Below are 18,044 nucleotides of genomic sequence, written 5' to 3' on the forward strand. Positions count from 1 at the left end.
CAAGATTCCTCGATCTTGAAAGCTGTTTGTAGAAAGCAACATTCTTTCTACCGCCATTGATTAGTTGCTTAAAACTGTACAATCGATGTAGTGGTGACAATTAACAGTCTTCTCGCGATGAATTGAAAGACCCCAGTTCATGAATGATATACCATGACGTCTAATCCTAAAGCAGAAACGATAAACCGAGAACAGGCATCTGATTGCCACTTGCTATTGAGTTAGTCAGTTAGACCAGCTATAACTGCGTCCTCTCCATTTCGCTTCAAGACAGCTTTGGACGAGAATTTCCTCCCTCCGCGCAACCCCGCTTCTGTTTGTAGAGACGCTGTATCAATGCACGGAAGTGATAGAAATGACAGAAGGCGATGAGGCAATACCACCAGCCATTTCTCTCTTTTGGCCGTTATTTCGAGTACTGGTGTCACGAAAGTATACTTGAAACCACAATTAACTACTACTGATACATTTATCCAGCAATGACGTGACAATGGCCCTCCACTGCAAAGTTCCACACTTCCACTCAACTGTAGATTTTATAGATTTCTTTCCTTCAACTTACAAAAACGAATGGCAGAAAGCTGAGTAAACAAAACCACCTATGCAAAATGGAGCCGTGTAAATAATGACCTAAAATGGAGCTTGCATCTCCAATCTCCACAGAACATACAAATATTTACTCAGTGCTTGCAGGCAGAAAAGCCAAGTCGTAAAAATGGTCTGGGCATCTGAATTCTGGTCGCTGGACTGACCTGCCTCATGTAGATCCCACTGTTTTCGAGGATGACAAGTTGACACTAAAACATTTGTGTGAACACTAGGTTTGTGCTTAAACGTGCAGCCGCTATTGTCCTGCCAAGGTTTGCTCTTCTGGTACACAGCCATCAGCCCAATACATCTGCAATAATCAAAACACCCGACTCTAATTCCTGTGGTTGCTCTTTTGTATGTACAAGCACCTCAATCCCAGGATGTCACGGATAGAGCAACCCAGAGATCATTAGATGTACCAGATATATACATCCGATGTGTCTCAATCTGTTCATCTGTACATAGCGGAGTTGGGCTCGAATAGTGACCGTTGCTTAGTTTTTCCAGTACTGAGAAAACTATCTCTCTCTGTATTGGCTCATGGCCGTTCAAAAGATTTCCCATGCTCAAAACTTTCCTCCATGACTGATTAGCTGTAGGGGGGCGAAACAGGCTTGATACAGCCTCTCTCTCGAGCATCCCCACCTTTTCCTTAGTAGTGAACTCCTAACATAGGAGATTAAGAAGGAAATCAACAATGTGGCCATGGAAAATTGATATAAAAACAATGGCCAGGTACTGTAAATAGCTTCGTAAAATTAGATATGACTTAGGCAATCGAAGCCAGGCCCCATCCCACTGGATTAGTTTGGACAATGTAAAAACAAAGGGACAGCTCACCATTGCACAACATACGCACTTCTATTTGGCTCTGTCGTAATTTATAACGACAATTGGAGGGAATAAGCTAAAGGTAGTAGAGCATCAGCCGACAATACTATGGGAACAGCCTAAGTGTTGTACTGACTGATGAACATCTCCTAAGAGAATTCCGCTTTCCAATTAAAAAAGGACCACTGAACTCTTCAAGAGTAAAGTGAGCAAGCACAGAAATATATCAATATATATCTGAGCATTTTAGTTCACCAACTCTGTTTCTTAAAATGCCAACAGGTGATAGGTGCGACTAACAAAGGCATTTAGTGCGCACGATATTTAATGATCAGGCACATTAAGCGGACTGAATATGTGAAGCTCCTGCTACCCTAGACCTTCCCTCAAAGCTATGAATACTTCATCATTTGAGAGTCACTATACAATGGTATGCAAATGTCGATAAGAATAGCAGTTACCTTTTCATAACAAATACTTTCCAAGCTGGTTCCCATTTTCGGGAGATAGTAATTGAAGTAGTCAGTAAAAACCGATTGAGCCAGTCTTGGAGCATCTATAAGTTTTCGGTGGATCGATGCAGCAAAAATCAGCAACTTCTCAATGTGCTCAAAAACTTGACAAAGTCGCTTCAAGTCTCCAGCCATATCACTTGTGTCCGAATTTCCTGTCACAATAACATCAGCATTTAAGCTGGCAAGAAGATTTTTTTCTTTTTTTTCGAGAAAACGCAAAGGACCGTTTCATTTCATTGAAAAGGTAGAGTTTTGTTTACAAGCCTCCTAAGAGGTGGGTTACAACATGAAGAGAGCTAACTTAGTGCACATCCCAGGTGGGTGGCAAGACTACTCGAAGCCCGTTGGCGCCTGCCCGAGCCCAAAGTCTAGCTTCTTCCTTGATCTTGGAGACCAGGGAGTGGACAGAGGCTGGGTACCCTGGAATATGCAATCGTTTCGATGTTTCCATATCATCCAGGGGGTGAGCAACACGGCAGAGGCGAGGCCTTTGCGGAGCTGCTTCGGAGTTTGCTGTTTAGCTTGCAGCCACCAGTCCATGAGGACACCACTAAGTTAGCTGGCAAGAAGATCCCATTATCCTTGAGGCCCACTGGTAACTAAAGATTACCTAGCTTCTAACCTAATCAGTTCGGATATTTATCTGCTAGGGAACTAATAATCCTAGCCAGTTCTTTCCCCCCAATAGTGCCTTCGTTTAATAATTACATCCCATATTTATTTAAACTGATAATTTTGTTGGCCAAATAAAAGGGCACTGGAGTAGAAAGCTCAAAATGTTGAAGTTAGAACTCAGAACAAGGCTTTCTAAATGTCAGGGCCCACAATACAAAACAAAGACAATATGTAAGTCTACAGTTTATGCACAACTGTACAGCAAGGTACCTTGAAGAGATTTTAATGTTGACGCCATTGTAGCATAAAGTTGATCCATTTTAGTCTTCATTAATTTAAAGCTACCATATGTGGTCTTGTTCAGAATGTCAGCTGATGATTTGAAAGCAGTGCAGACCATTTGCTCAAGGAGCTGCTGTGGTCTCAAAGTTTCAAGGTAATGAACCACCTGCATATCACGAATATGCAAAGCTCGGTTAGGAACTAACAAGCTAATAATCTTATGAAACTTGTAATCATGTGGAGCGCCATTCTAATTAAATTTCAACTGATCCAAAACCACTAAATTTCAAGATTCCATCTGGTAACTGAAGATATGCCAATCACTTTCATGAGTTTTTATTATTATTATCCTCATTGTAGACTTTTACATACAAACTACTAGTAATTGTATAGTGAACACCCACTTTCTGCCACGAAACCCCCTGCTCTAACCTATTTACGTCGCGCCGTTTGATGTGATGAAGTAATCACTTTTGGTAGGAACTTAGGATAAGAAAGAGCAAACCACCTTTTCTCCTTCTCGAATAGAATCAAGCAGAGATTTCTGTTCAGAGACAGGCAAAGCTGGTGCATCATTCCAGATTTTGCGCCACATATTCCCGTGTTCTGACATACGCTGAGAAAGCCTTCCTTTAGGTGGCCAGGCTGAATTCCCATCACCATTGCCCTCACTCACCCAGTCACCAGGTGAATGCCACCGAATAAAATCTTCAAAGGCAGCATCTGGATTTGCGGCTTTAAAGGCAGACATGTCTAAGCATGTATTAGAGCTTAATTAGTAACAGGTGAATAAATTCTACAATAATAGGAATGACATGTCTTCTAGAAACAATTATAATTGTTCGTAAAGCACAGGAAGATAAAATTCTTCAAGAGAAAGAAGTAATAATTAGCTAAGTAATGCCTACATGCACAGTTTGAGGAAAGGGGGCATAAATAAACCTTACCAGAAGCTAATATATCCCTTTCCAGTTGACCAGATAAACCCTGCAATAGCAGAGGAATTGCATGATATATTGCACTAATTTTGAGGTAACCGATAAGTACAATACGGAGTAGCTGGCATCAGACCGGAACAAAATGAATATGTTCCTACTGCTGTACTGCATTTACGTATGCTTACAGTATCTATACAAGAAATGGACCCAAAAAAGGACAATAAAGGCATGGTAATGCGAGTTCAAGAACTTACAGCAGCACTGCCAAAAGCCTCGGCTGCATGGAGCCTTTCTTCATGCATATCTTCTGTCATCAAAGGTGCATCCTAAGAAACTGATGGAAAAATAAGGGGGTGTATGCTCATCTTGTTGTTAAGTCTGAAGAAAAACAATGCTAAGCAGAACCTGAGTATACGGAATATGCATTTCCTGAAATGTATTAATGAGCATCAGTGAAGGGACAATGCCTGCAGATCCTTTACGAATTTTGTTAGGTGCCTGTTCTTCAGTAGAAATGTTAGTATCAAATCTTTTCTCAATTTTAAATGTATTACAAGGGCATGAATACATATTACCATGCTATTTGAAGTCCCTTCTTTATCTGCATGATTAGTATCCTTCTCATGATTCAATGATTTCTTCCTCTCAATGCATATCGCAAGCTTACAGGGAGCAAAAACAAAAGAAAAATTATGTAAGTATGTTGATCTAACGGAAACTGATTATCTACAAAAGGGAGGACCAAGTTTAGCGTGGAGCAATGTTACAGAATCACAGAACACAAGGGAAAAAAAAACCTGTACATTGAATGAATAGTTTTGTGCAATTGAGCATTTTGGAGAAACGAACAAACATTGCTCGATAGTTAATGTCAGTCTTTCAGAAGTGAAAGAGGTGACAAAGGAATTTTTCTGATGAATAAAAGGATGTTGCATCACATTCACAAACGGTGGTTTGCGAAGAGTGAAAAATTGATGGGACTAGCTAGTGTTTTATCTTGCTAGCCCTAACCAACAAAATGAATTATCCATGTATATGACATAAACTCAACTAACGATTTTACACGATATCAGTGTACACTGGACAGCATATAGAGCAACATTTGGTCACACTCAAAGACACAGACTGCTAATTCGTGGAAATGATTCATTGAGTAAGGACTTTAAGGAAATTAGCACAAGTACCATTTGTAGTTTTTGGTGGATCAGACAAGCAGAGAGGTCAATACTAGAAGAGCTTTTCATCCTCGGTAGTTGCTCTGATTCCTCCCAGCACCAACGAATTTCGCGCACAAAATCAATCCATAAGACTGCTATTGCTGACATAACAAACAAGGCCATCGTTAATATAGCTCATGAAATTAAAATAATGATCTTATGAAAAAACTAAGCACGAACACAAACCGCGTATATTGCAGTTGCCAAACCACAATGCGTGCAAACAGAACTGAGCAAAGAGAGAATCCGAAGGTGCTCCTTTCAAAGCACGGCCAAATTTACTTCCTGCTTCTACATAATTTGACTTTCCAACCTCTGAAAAACATAAAAATGTAACAGGCATGACATGAAAATTTTACCATGGTATTATGTCTATGAGTTTGAGTTTATAGATCTGGTCATGTGCGTAAATTCCTTAATTGCTAGACATTGTATACCCAAGACATTTTCTTAATTATGCTCAGTTATATATTGGTTTATCAATGAAATCCGTAGATCAGAAAGGAGCATGGATAAATACCATCATTGAAAATATCTTTCATTACACGATCGACGACAGATGGTGGAGGCACAGCAACAGAAGATTTCGAATTGTCTGGACCTGAATTATCTGCTCTCTAACAAGATAAATTTAAAATCAGAAACAAAAATCTACAAAAGATAGTTGTCGCTGCTTCAAAAGAACTCTGACTTGCATGAAGTTCTTAACCTGCAACATAATCTTCCAAAAACTGTGCCTCTCCTGACGATTCAAGTGCATTTACTAGAAGATGTAGCTGGGATGCAAACCCAACAAACTTCCCAATTGAATCGTCGACCCTAAAAAAGAATGAACATAAATAAAGGGAATACATCATGAGTTGGAACAATCTATGTATTATGTACAACCATATGATACTTATATCAAGACGATTTTACAAAATAATCTTACATATATGGAGACACAACTGGGTGTAGAAGCCAACTATCAGCATCAAACGACGAAGCGTTTTCTACCTCAGCCATTTCAAGGCTCTCTTCAAACATCTTCTCTCCCCAAATGGCTGTCAACTCAAAACCTAAGACAACATGTGTTAATTATACATATCTTCTAGTAAGCCAAAATATGAGGTAAACCAAAACCATTTATACGATAATATACACATATCAGTCAGCTACTAGCAGGAAATATGAAAATTCTGGACAAGGCATACTATTATATTTCAAGTCTTTCTGACAAATTCAACTTTTTCAGATTTCTTGGTCCATATTGGGTTGCTTATAATGGTTGTTGATGTGATCATTATAAATACAATCCGTGTGCAGTTCCCATTATCTATTCTTGAGACTAGTTATTATTAGCAACATTACTGGTAAAAGATTTTACCTCCGGAACGGAGGTAGTATAAGGCTGCAGTTACCTTTAACAGGATCCTCGGCAGAGTACCACTCTGCCCAGGGGCAATCATCATCCCATTGTTTTCTGGGTTGGCTTGCAATGCCATGTTCTGGTATCGACTCAGTAGCTTCAGAATCCAAAGTCTCCTCATGATCATAATCATGTTCAGGAGTTCTGTAGGTAAGCTTCATTGAGAAGTTTACCTTTACCTTTGCTGGAAAATCTGTTGAGGATAGGACCTACAAACAGAACAAATACAGTTTACACGTGCAACATGCAATCCAGGACAACTTTGTGATGTTGAAGAGCCATAGACAAACATAGTTGCTGAACAATGGCAACTGTTGTGTTTTAAAGTCCAAAGGTAGAGTTGATAGTGGTTAGCTGGTGCTTTTTTTGTTTTTCCATTCATATCTCAACAGTTGTATGTTGCAGCAGCATTGTTTTAGAAAGGTTGTATACTTCTGATGTATGGGGTAAAGCAAGCTTTCCAGAACTCATAAGCTTTAGTACATTATTATATGATCATCTATGTTCAAAGTTGCAACAGAAACTCAATATGAAATCCAAATGACAATGTTGTGATAAACCTCAACAACAGCGGGAACCATGTGATGGAACTTGTTTCTAAGCAACTAACTAGTGATGATAAACTTAGTTAATGAACAGACAAAAAATTTGACAACAATCCAGTAAAGTCTCATGAAAGATAAAAAGCAATGTAAGTTGCAGGAAACACTCACAAACTTTGACAGAAATAGCTCATGTAAACCCTCCAGATGCATGAGTCGTATTGGGACCTGGCTACCAATTCGATCAGCTTCAAACCTTCGAGTAAATACTGTTCCCATGTTTTGGATTCCTATATATGCTTTTCGTGAAGGGTCATGCACTGGTACAAATGCTGGCCAATTGCTAAAATTGAAACTCATGTCAGTAAACTAATATGGCTGCAGCTATTCTAGTAAGTAAGCAATGGCCCGTAAAAGATGCCAACAAGCTCTCATGCATTCTGGACCCCAGTAAAAAAGATGAAGCAATCTCTTTGTAAACACAATGGATAAACCATCGCTGCTAATATTCATGTGCTAACCTGCTAGGCAGTACTATCTCTTCTGACCATCCAATCGAATAAACTATTCACTAAAATTTTCATAAGTAGTCAAAAGTCACTAACCTGCCACAATTGGACAGAGCAATTGCTACAGAACTCAAAAGCTTAGTTGATTCAGGATCATCAAGAACGACACCGCTGGCACTCAAGGGAGCAATTATCTGAGAGCATATAAGAAGCATAATGAGTTTATTCAGCATATATGTAAACAAGCCTATGCGCATTAGCTGCCCTTCACAATGCTTGATAGCTTGTTGCAACAGTTTGAAGATGTGGTGGCTATTTATGATGTTCTAGATTTAATGGTTTCCAGATTTCATGGGCAATTTGATGCAACTTATTTTTTCAGAAAAAAGGATCATGTCCGAACAAGGAAACACACGAAGTTATTTTGATATAACACATAAAAGTACAGTGCGAACAGAAATCAACTAATACACCAAACAAAAATGCATGATGTATCTGATCAGTACGGTCGTATCTATATGTATGCAGCAATAGAGTCAAACCGCACCAGAAACTCATCCACTCCAAAAGATAGTTGTGTGCTATGTGTATCATCATCCCAGTATGAATATTTCCCTACAGAAAGGTATTTATAACTGAGTAAAAAATAATCGAAAAATAGATGATAACATCATAACTTGTTGAAGAAAGTAAACACGTAATCTTCCCTCACCTTTTGCAGACTTCATAAAATGATACTCCATAGAGTAGACTCTTTTCCCATGCTTCAGTTCGCGCTTAACCATGCACAAGTTTTCGAAGGAAAGCACACTCTCCGCACCTTTTTGCTACAAGAATGTATGTATTTGACAAATCAAATATATATCAGACGAAACATCAGATGAGGTCCAGGAAAGAGCAATACCATCAAGTTCTTTGGGCCATCTGCTAGCCATTGACGACAAATAGCCTCAATCTCGGATATAAACCTAGATGGACAATAAAATATCAAGTGCTGCCATGCTGAATTGGCCCTTTGAAGATGACTTTAAATGGGCTAACTAATAATCACAAAGTTGGGCAGGAACCGCAGTACCTCTCCCATGTTGAAGCGATGGTGAAATCATCAAACCGCTCGAGCTGCATAGACGCAGAAAGTATTATAAATCAAATGATAATTAACCACTCAAACATATTCAACAGAAACAGAATGGTAAATCCTAAGATCTACACGCAGAAGGACAAAAGTAACAGCATCACATCCGAAAAGACAAGATCCTACCAATCTAAATGGATGTGGCCAACATTACTAAACAAAGCACAGAGGATCCCTGCAAACTGCTTAAGTGACAATCTGCAGAAGGAAACGTCCAAATGCGTACTCCTGCAGAAGTTTACACTCTCATAGGTGACAAATCGACTAGAGCAACTAACCCTTCTCAGTCTGCCAGGCCAATACATTCAATCACCCAACTCTTTGCCGTCTTCTAGCAACCGCGCCACATTACAGTATAAATAATTATCTGACTACTGAGTCTACCGCATCACATTACCGTGACCTCGCTGTCACGCAAACCAGAGCACCACAACACGTCTGGCACACAAAATTGAACCCCCAAAAACAACTGGAAGCTAGGGCACGGGGGCAGCAGCGGATAAGTGAGCACGGCCGAGAGCAGAAGCGGGCGGGCGTACCTCCTCCTCCTCTTCCTCGTCGTCCTCTCCGATCCGGCGGTGCTTGGTGTGGTTGGAGGAGGTGGAGGCCATGGCGGCGCCCTCGGGTGGCGGGGTGCAGAAGGAGGTGGGCGGCGGGGCGGGGTCGCGGGGGAGTCTCCCTCTCCCTGCCTTCGTTGTTAGATCGGTGGGGGGAAGACGAAGTGGAGGTGGAGGAGGAGGGAGGGAGGGAGGGTGATGTGCCCATGTCTGCCGCGTCGGCCGAAGAGTTGGCGAACTTGGTGGTGCTGGCTGGCACCCCGACACTGGTCGCAGTCGCACGAAACCTCTGGGCCTCTTGCGCTGCGTTATGGGTATTGGGCCTCCGTTGGGGCAATATGAGCCTTCCGTGTGTGAATGTCAAGTGCAGTCCATCCGGACCTCCGCTCCAAATTCCCATCTGCTTGTCTGCAAAAGCCCAGATTGGATGGTCTTTCGCATTGTGATTTTGGTGAAATTAAATTTACTTTTTGTGGTTGTTTTATTTTATTACTCAAAAAGTTTTAAACATTACACTCAACCTCTGCATAACTAGAATGCACACTACCATTCAAGAATTCAGTATCAAGCACAAAAAAGATAAAAACGAAAGGGGAAAAGCCAACTAGTCTGAAGCTCCATTAGCTTCGATCCTACGACTATGCAGCCACCCATGCTGAGAAACAAACTCCTTAGCCGTATTCTTCAACCGTGTAGACACCTCCGTAAAGAGGTCGCGGTTCTCCAAGCTTCGAAGTGACGACCATGAACGGAACAAAGTTATACACCGGTAAATAACCAGCGTGATTTTGGTGAAATCAAATTTACTTTCTGTGATAAAAAAAAAATTAGAACATTGCTTATTGTGTCCACCTGTTGTAAAGTTATATGGACTCTTTAAGTGTGTGAAAATTCACCCATCCATCGGTTTGCTATACTACCCCTACCAAGTTCAAGACAAATTCTTCTACTCTCATTGCATGCAATCTATACTTTCAAGTATCCTATGAAACCTCCTTTCTTAGTTGATCGACAATAATTGTTAGTATCGGTAATATTTAGCTTTTTCATGTAAATATTCCTAAACACCACTTATGTGGGTATTACCCTTTAGGTACCCGACATTAGTCTACCTTCCTTGGTTCAACTAGGGGCCCTTGAAGATTGTCCAAGATCCAGGTGGATCCATACGTCGGTTTCAACGAAGGAGACATACCAGAAGACATATTCTTGACGAACAAGGCAAGAAGACATCGTTAAATGAAAGACTAAAATAGTTTTTATTGTAACCTAGTCGAGTTCGGATAGGACTCTGGGGTCCTAGCCTGCTATATAAAGGACATGAGAGGCCTGCCGAAGAACACAACAATAATACGTAGAACCACCGCAACTTAGAGCACAAATCCTAAAATACATGCCTCTCGGCGAGTCAATCATAGAAGCCTATCGGCTACCCCATTGTAACCTGATATATTCGATAATCAAGATTAGATAAGACGGAAGTAAGTGTTTTACCTCATCGAGGGCCCCGAATCTGAGTAAATCTCTCTCCATTTGTTCGGTATCCAATATCTCGTGCTAGCCTGCAAGATTCCGTCAACCCTAAACCCCTCATGGTGGGTATTTCCGAGAAACACCCTCGTCAACCACAATCACAGTTTTGCATGACTTGTATATCGAGGCATCGGATTCAATCGGCGCCGACGTCGTGCTCATGCATCGATGCTGCAGCTGGGTCGCAGATCTTCGGTAACCACCGCGTCGCATGCATGTGGCCCTCGGTTGCGGGACTGTGCAGACGACACCGATTGATAATTCAATGGGATCGGTTCGTCATATGCCTGCCTCTGTTGATATGGGGTGGTGATGACCCACAAGTATAGGGGATCGCAACAGTCTTCGCGGGAAGTAAAACCCAATTTATTGATTCGACACAAGGGGAGACAAAGAATACTTGAAAGCCTTAACAGCGAAGTTGTCAATTCAGCTGCACCTGGAAACAGACTTGCTCGCAAGAGTTTATCAGTAGTAACAGTTTTATAGCAGTAGCAGTAGTGAAATAACAGCAGCAGAGTAATAAAGACAGCAGTAGTGATTATAGTAAACAGCAGGATTAAAATATTGTAGGCACAGGGATGGATGACGGGCATTGCATGGATGAGAGAAACTCATGTAACAATCAAAGCAGGGCATTTGCAGATAATAATAAAACGGTGTCCAAGTACTAATCAATCAATAGGCATGTGTTCCGTATATAGTCGTACGTGCTCGCAATGAGAAACTTGCACAACATCTTTTGTCCTACCAGCCGGTGGCAGCCGGGCCTCTAGGGAATCTACTGGATATTAAGGTACTCCTTTTAATAGAGTACCGGAGCAAAGCATTAACACTTCGTGAACACATGTGATCCTCACATCACCGCCTTCCCCTCCGGTTGTCCCGATTTCTGTCACTTCGGGGCCTCGGGTTCCGGACAGCGACATGTGTATACAACTTGCAGGTAAGATCATAAAATAATGCATATTATGATGAAACAATAACATGTTCAGATCTGAGATCATGACACTCGGGCCCTAGTGACAAGCATTAAGCATAACAAGTTGCAACAATATCATCAAAGTACCAATTACGAACACTAGGCACTATGCCCTAACAATCTTATGCTATTACATGACCAATCTCATCCAATCCCTACCATCCCCTTCAGCCTAAAGCGGGGGAATTACTCACACATGGATGGGGGAAGCATTGCTGGTCGATGGAGAGACGTCGGTGGTGATGATGGCGATGATCTCCTCCAATTCTCCGTCCCGGCGGAGTGCCAGAACGGAGTTTCTGGTCCCCGAGACGGAGTATCGCGATGTGGCGGCGTTCTGGAGGGTTTCTGGCGACTTCGACTTCTTGGCTCGCGTTTTTAGATCGAACCCTTTAAGTAGTCTAGAGGAGGGAATCGGAGGCCAGCCGAGGGGGCCACACGCTAGGGCGGCGCCCCCCCTGGGACGCGCCGGCCTAGTGTGTGGGGCCCTCGGGCCTCCACCTGGCTTGCCCTTCTGGCTCTGTGAGTCTTCTGGTAAAATAGGCCCTTTGGTATAAATTCCGAGGATTTTCCCGAAAGTTGAATTTCTGCACAAAAACAAGACACCAGAGCAATTCTGCTGAAAACAGCGTTAGTCCGTGTTAGTTGTATCCAAAATACACAAATTAGAGGCAAAACAATAGCAAAAGTGTTCGGGAAAGTAGATACGTTTTGGACGTATCAACTCCCCCCAAGCTTAGCTTATTGCTTGTCCTCAAGCAATTCAGTTAACAACTGAGTGCGATAAAAGAACTTTCACGAACACATTTGCTCATATGATGTAAATATTCTCATGATATGGCTAACACTTAGGCAGTTCATAATAAGATACATGCAAATAAGATCATCTAATAGCTATGTCAATCATGGAAAGGTACCAACAATTAATAATAAGCATCATGAATCATGTCTATAAGCAGGATTGCAATGTTCATAAAAGGATATGATAAAGTGGTATCTCGCTTGCCCGAATTTGAACAGCAAAACATAAATGCCCAGGCACCTCTGAGGTTCATAGAAAGACTAGAAGTAGAGATTGTCAAAGGTAAAAGCATCAAAGTTATACCACAGTCGATCATATTTTGAGACAAGCATATTATACTAAGAATGACAGTTGTGCTCTCAAGAAAGTGCTCAAAGAAAGTATGGTGACACAACATAAAAGTAAAAGATTGACCCTTCGCAGAGGGAAGCAGGGATTAACATGCGCTAGAGCTTTTCATTTAAAACAGGAGTAAAATTATTTTGAGAGGTGTTTGTTGTTGTCAACGAATGGTAATGGGTACACCAACTACCTTGCCAACCAGACTTTCAAGAGCGGCTCCCATGAAGGACGTTATTTCTACCAGCAAGGTAGATCATCCCTCTTCTCTTTTGTTTAGACACGTACTTTAGTTTTTATTATGAGTGACACTCCCCCCAACCTTTGCTTACACAAGCCATGGCTAACTGAATCCTCGGGTGCCTTCCATCAATCTTATACCATGGAGGAGTGTCTATTTGCAAAATTAAGTTGCTTACTGATGAATCAGAGCAAAACATGTGAAGAGAATTATTAATGAAGTTATTAATTGGGGTTGGGCACCCCGTTGCCAGCTCTTATTATGAAAGTCCGTCAAAAGTAAATGACAAGGTTGAAAGATAAACACCACATACTTCCTCATGAGCTATAAAACATTACACAAATTGAGAAGCATTTTGAAGGTTTAAAGGTAGCGCATGAGAATTTACTTGGAATGGTTTGAAATGCCATGCATAGGTATTTATGGTGGACACTTTGGAACAACTTGGTTTTCAGGGGTTTGGAAGCACGAGCAGCGTTCCCGCTCAGTACAAGTGAAGGCTAGCAATAGACTGGGAAGCGACAAATCAAGAGAGCAGTCACTGTCATAATCATGCTTGCGGCAAAATAAATTGACGGAGGCATAAAAGTGATACAAGAACTCTGAAGCAATGTAAATCATCGAGGCTTAATTGACTTTTGTTCAGTCATATGCATGCGTGAGCATGTGCCAAGTCGATTTGAATGAATTATTCAGAGGAGGATACCACAATGTCATACATATTTATGAATAAAACAATGCAAGCAAACATCCATGACATACTACTCATATTAATAAATTGGAGCTAAACATGAGAGATCATGAACTACTAGACTTTCTTAAATGACATATAGCTCACATGAACCAACTAAGCATGCTCACATGAACCAACTAAGCATGCTCACATGGATGAGTATATGTACAAAAATGAAAACAAATAGAGTTCATACCAGCCTCTCACCACAATCGAATTGTCGTAGATCGTCATTATTGCCTTTCACTTGTGTAGCTTGGATAATATGAAATGAAAACTACGCTCCAGCCACCGAAGACCATTGAAATCATAATGAACTTTACAAACCAAAGAAGAACGGCAAATATTTTTGGTGTTTTCAAATTGGAAACAAGAACAAAAAGAAACAAGCAAACAGAGCAAAAAAAATTGGATTTTCTTATAGCAAACCAACGATAGCAAATAAAGCAAAATAAATGCAAGAAACCAAAATAAATAAATGGTGAAGAGAAACAACAGAAATATTTTTGGTCTTTTTGTATTTTAGGAAAGAAACAAAGCAAAAAAAAGAAAATGAAAACTAGAAGAGTCACATAAACACAAATCAGCAGGAATTCGTCAAACTTGACAGCAGTTCAGTAATCGATTTTTAAGAAATTCTTCCGCTGCTCAAATCGAAAAAGTGTTCAACTAATGAAAGTTAGATAACAACCTGGGGAACATGCACAAAAATTGGCTTCGCAAAATAACGTTCTGGCTATTTTTGAGAATTTTTTTAGTAACAGTCCAGAATCTGTTTTCAGGCAGCACCTCCCCAAATATCATCTCCCTCTCATTAGAAAACCACTTAAAGAAACTAAACAAGTATATACAAGTATCCAGCAACCATAATATGCAAAGAATGAGTGATGCTGGTATACCTCCCCCCAAGCTTAGGCTTTTGGCCTAAGTGGAGTTCAATCCCATGGTGCCCATGAATTAGCACCTCCGTAGTACGACGAAGATGGATCATATTCCGGGTATGAGCTGGAAGAAGCACCCGGATACGTGACGGTGTAGTCGTAGGAGGGCTCGGCGTCCTCGGAGTCATGCTGCTGGTGAAAGCCTTGTATCTTCATTTTCTCATCCACCTCCTCCTTAGAGCGCGACCATGGTTTCCTGTCAATACTGAACAAATCTGGTTGTGGCAAAGGGATCTCCCTCTCATCCCCGTCAGCAAACAACATTCTATAGACCATATTATCTGGACTAGAGTCAGCTGTAACAAAATGATGGCTCTTCATAGCAGCAATATCAAGTCTTATAGGAGTTAATTGCACATCAGAAGGATCAAGAGGAAGTTGTAGATGTGCTAAAATGCGTGATGCAATAATTCCTCCAAAAATAGGCCCCTTGTTAGACAAGCAGCGAGCAATAAGAGCACCAAGATGATAAGGTGTCTCTCCAGTGAGTGCAGCAATTAAGAAAGCAAGATGATAGCTAGAAATATTGCTAGTGTTCTCCCTACCAAGAATGTTAGTAGCAAGGTAATAAGCAAAATACTTAATGGCGGGGAGTTGGATGTTTCTTATCTTGCCACGCTAAATGGTGCGGCAGTCATCATTGGTGATCTCTCGATAGAGCTCAAGCAAGGCCCTGGGATTATCCTCAATCCTCTTCGCTGTACCTACAGGGGCAATTTCCAATGCAACACAAAAATCTTTCAATTTCATAGTAACAGGATTACCATAGATCTTGAATGCAACTGTCGGGTGATAATGCTTGTTGTCGAACTTGAAGCTCTCAACGAAGATTTTAGTGAGCATGAGGTATTGCTCCCTTTCATCTCCCATATAGGCGGTTAAGCCCGCCTTATCAACGAGGGTCAAGAAATCATCCAGCAACCCTGCATTACTCAAAAAGTCATAACATGGGAAAGATGAAGCGTTAGGGACTCTGTTGTCTTCTTCGGGCTCGAAGCTTGGCACGATGACATCCTCATTGTAGGATCGCCTGAATCGAGTGGCGGTCCTAGAGGGCCTTCCCGTGCTTGTCGTCTCTCTCTCAAACACTTCTCCAAAGTTAAAATTATCCATCTTCCTTTTCTGAAATTTTTCAACAAACATTATAAAATTTTATTTGGTGACATATAATTGAGGGAAACTACTATAGGAACTTGCTAGAGTGCTAATCATGCATCAAAACTAGTTTCTACAACTTAGAACAAGCATGCAAGCTCACTAAACATGTTATCTACAGCAGCAAAATATTCAAGATATACTCAACCAAACAAAATTCTACTTGGATAATCGGAGGAGTCACATACCGGAGAGCAAATGTGCCAAATTACAGACAGAAATCTTGGCTGAGCAAAGAGATCGAGAAATCTTGAGCTCTTGAGCAGAAACACGAGTAGAGAAATCTGGTGCGAGTTTTTTCGGGAGAGAGAAGAGAGTGGGAGGAAGAGATAAAGTAGTGGGGCAAGGGGGAGCCCACACGCCAGGGTGGCGCGCCCCCCTTCCAGGCCGCGCCGGCCTGTGGGGAGCCGCCCTGGGGTGCCCCACTGGTCATCCCCAGGTGCTCCCAGGTGCGTCTTCGAAAAACAGGACCAACAGTATAATTTTTGTGAATTTTTGAAAACTTTGAAAAATGCACATTTCTGGGTGTTAAATTTATTATTACTGGGCAGAAAAAGATTTTGAAATCTCTATACAACTAAAGAACTTTGCAAAACAAAAGTGCTACAGCAAGTAGAACAAGTGGAGGAAGAAAGAGATGTTGTTTACCTCCTCTATGCATATAAAAGATATTTGTTAACAAGGTTGATCAAGTCTTGCCACCAAATAAATTTTACATAGCATAAGAAGAAATAAACCTCAAATCAATCATGTTACCTTGAATTGTATTGATATGGATCCAATCATAAGATTTTGATATCCTTCTTTAGGCTCATATATAGGACAATCAATAGTTCCCACTTTGATAGTTCTCACATTAGAAATGGTATTAACTCCACATACTTTATCAATCCTCTTGGGGAAATAAACGGTATGTTCCTTGTCATCGACATTGAAAGTAACCTTTCTTTTATTGCAATCAATAACAGCCCCTACGGTGTTAAGAAAAGGTCTCCCAAGAATAATAGACATATTATCATCTTCAGGCATTTCCAACACAACAAAATCAGTTAATATCAAGCAGTTATTAGTAACTTGAACAGGAACATCCTCACATATACCAACAGGAATAGCAGTGGATTTATCAACCATTTGCAAAGATATATTAGTCGGTATCAACTTATCTAAATAAAGTCTCTTATAAAGAGAAAAAGGCATAACACTAAAACCTGCTCCCAAATCACATAGAGCAGTTCGTAACATAATTATTCTTAATAGAACAAGGAATATGTCGGGGGGAAGACCCCGGGTAGGGCAATGGACGCGGAGCAGCCGGCTGGCCACTGGCCGGCTCGCGGCAAAGGCCGGCTGGTCCGGAAGCCGGCTGGCTCTAGGTCCTAGTCGGCCTGGCTACGGCCGCCAATGCTGTAGCTGGGCCGGCTTCTACAAGCCATATCCGACTGGGGGTCTGTACCTCAGACCGACTCGAGGCTGGCGAGTCTTGCACTAGAAGGATCCGGGTTGGTGATACGGGTTCCCAAAGTCCACGCTGACATCTTCCGTAAAGCGCGGGGCACTGTGGAGCAATAGTGCCACGCGCCGGACAGGCCATCATGGCACACGCCGATCCGTACTGGCTACAGTGGCTGATGGCGACAGGGACACCTCCTCTCCATACCGCTGACCTCGGTAGCCGGATGGGACAGGCCATGAGGCCTCAACGGCTCCTGACGTCATTGCCTCGGGAAGGAGCGGAAGCCGGAGCCGGCCAAGCCGGCCCGTAGACTATAGGGTCTTATATGTAAAGTGCCGGCGCCTATATAAGCCGCACTACCCCCTCTCGTGCAGGGGATCGATCATTCTCACCTCACCACTTCCCTTAGCGCTGCCCTGAGAGAGAGACTTTGTCTTCCTTAGCCTCCCAGGAACAGCCGGACACAGCTCAAGGAGCAACCTTGTATTGTGTGATCATCATATACATCTCTAGCAGGAGTAGAGGTGTTACCTCCATCGGAGGGCCTCGAACCTGGGTACGTCGCCGTGTCGCTCGTCCCCATACCCGCATCCGGATACCGCCGTGAGATCACCTAGGAACCACCTTCGTTAGCCACCCTATGGCATATGCCGTGACGATACCACGACATTTGGCGCCCACCGTGGGGCCTTCAGCATCCTCGGCCGGTGTCTTCATCCGGACGG

General features: G+C 41.9%; 1 protein-coding gene across 2 annotated transcripts; it reads right to left on the reverse strand.

The window, feature by feature from the left end:
- Positions 1-517: 517 nt before the first annotated feature.
- LOC127295781 (uncharacterized) lies at positions 518-9,320 on the reverse strand. 2 transcript variants are annotated; one of them, XM_051325778.2, is made up of 21 exons: positions 9,122-9,320; positions 8,524-8,569; positions 8,353-8,416; positions 8,161-8,275; positions 7,996-8,063; positions 7,545-7,642; positions 7,111-7,282; positions 6,390-6,606; positions 5,921-6,047; positions 5,699-5,808; positions 5,510-5,599; positions 5,176-5,304; positions 4,957-5,090; positions 4,348-4,434; positions 4,178-4,270; positions 4,027-4,098; positions 3,782-3,821; positions 3,343-3,569; positions 2,823-3,000; positions 1,884-2,089; positions 518-1,257 (listed from the first exon to the last, which is right to left on the reverse strand). In XM_051325778.2, exons 1-21 carry the CDS (start codon positions 9,192-9,194, stop codon positions 961-963), a joined length of 2,643 nt encoding a protein of 880 aa, XP_051181738.1. In that variant the 5' UTR covers positions 9,195-9,320; the 3' UTR covers positions 518-960. The 2 variants fall into 2 exon arrangements, with proteins under 2 accessions (XP_051181738.1, XP_051181737.1); XM_051325777.2 differs by having other exon boundaries at positions 3,343-3,587; positions 8,524-8,567; positions 9,123-9,319.
- Positions 9,321-18,044: the final 8,724 nt, after the last annotated feature.

This window comes from Lolium perenne, chromosome 4 (assembly GCF_019359855.2).
Source record: "Lolium perenne isolate Kyuss_39 chromosome 4, Kyuss_2.0, whole genome shotgun sequence".
Classification (NCBI taxonomy): domain Eukaryota; kingdom Viridiplantae; phylum Streptophyta; class Magnoliopsida; order Poales; family Poaceae; genus Lolium; species Lolium perenne.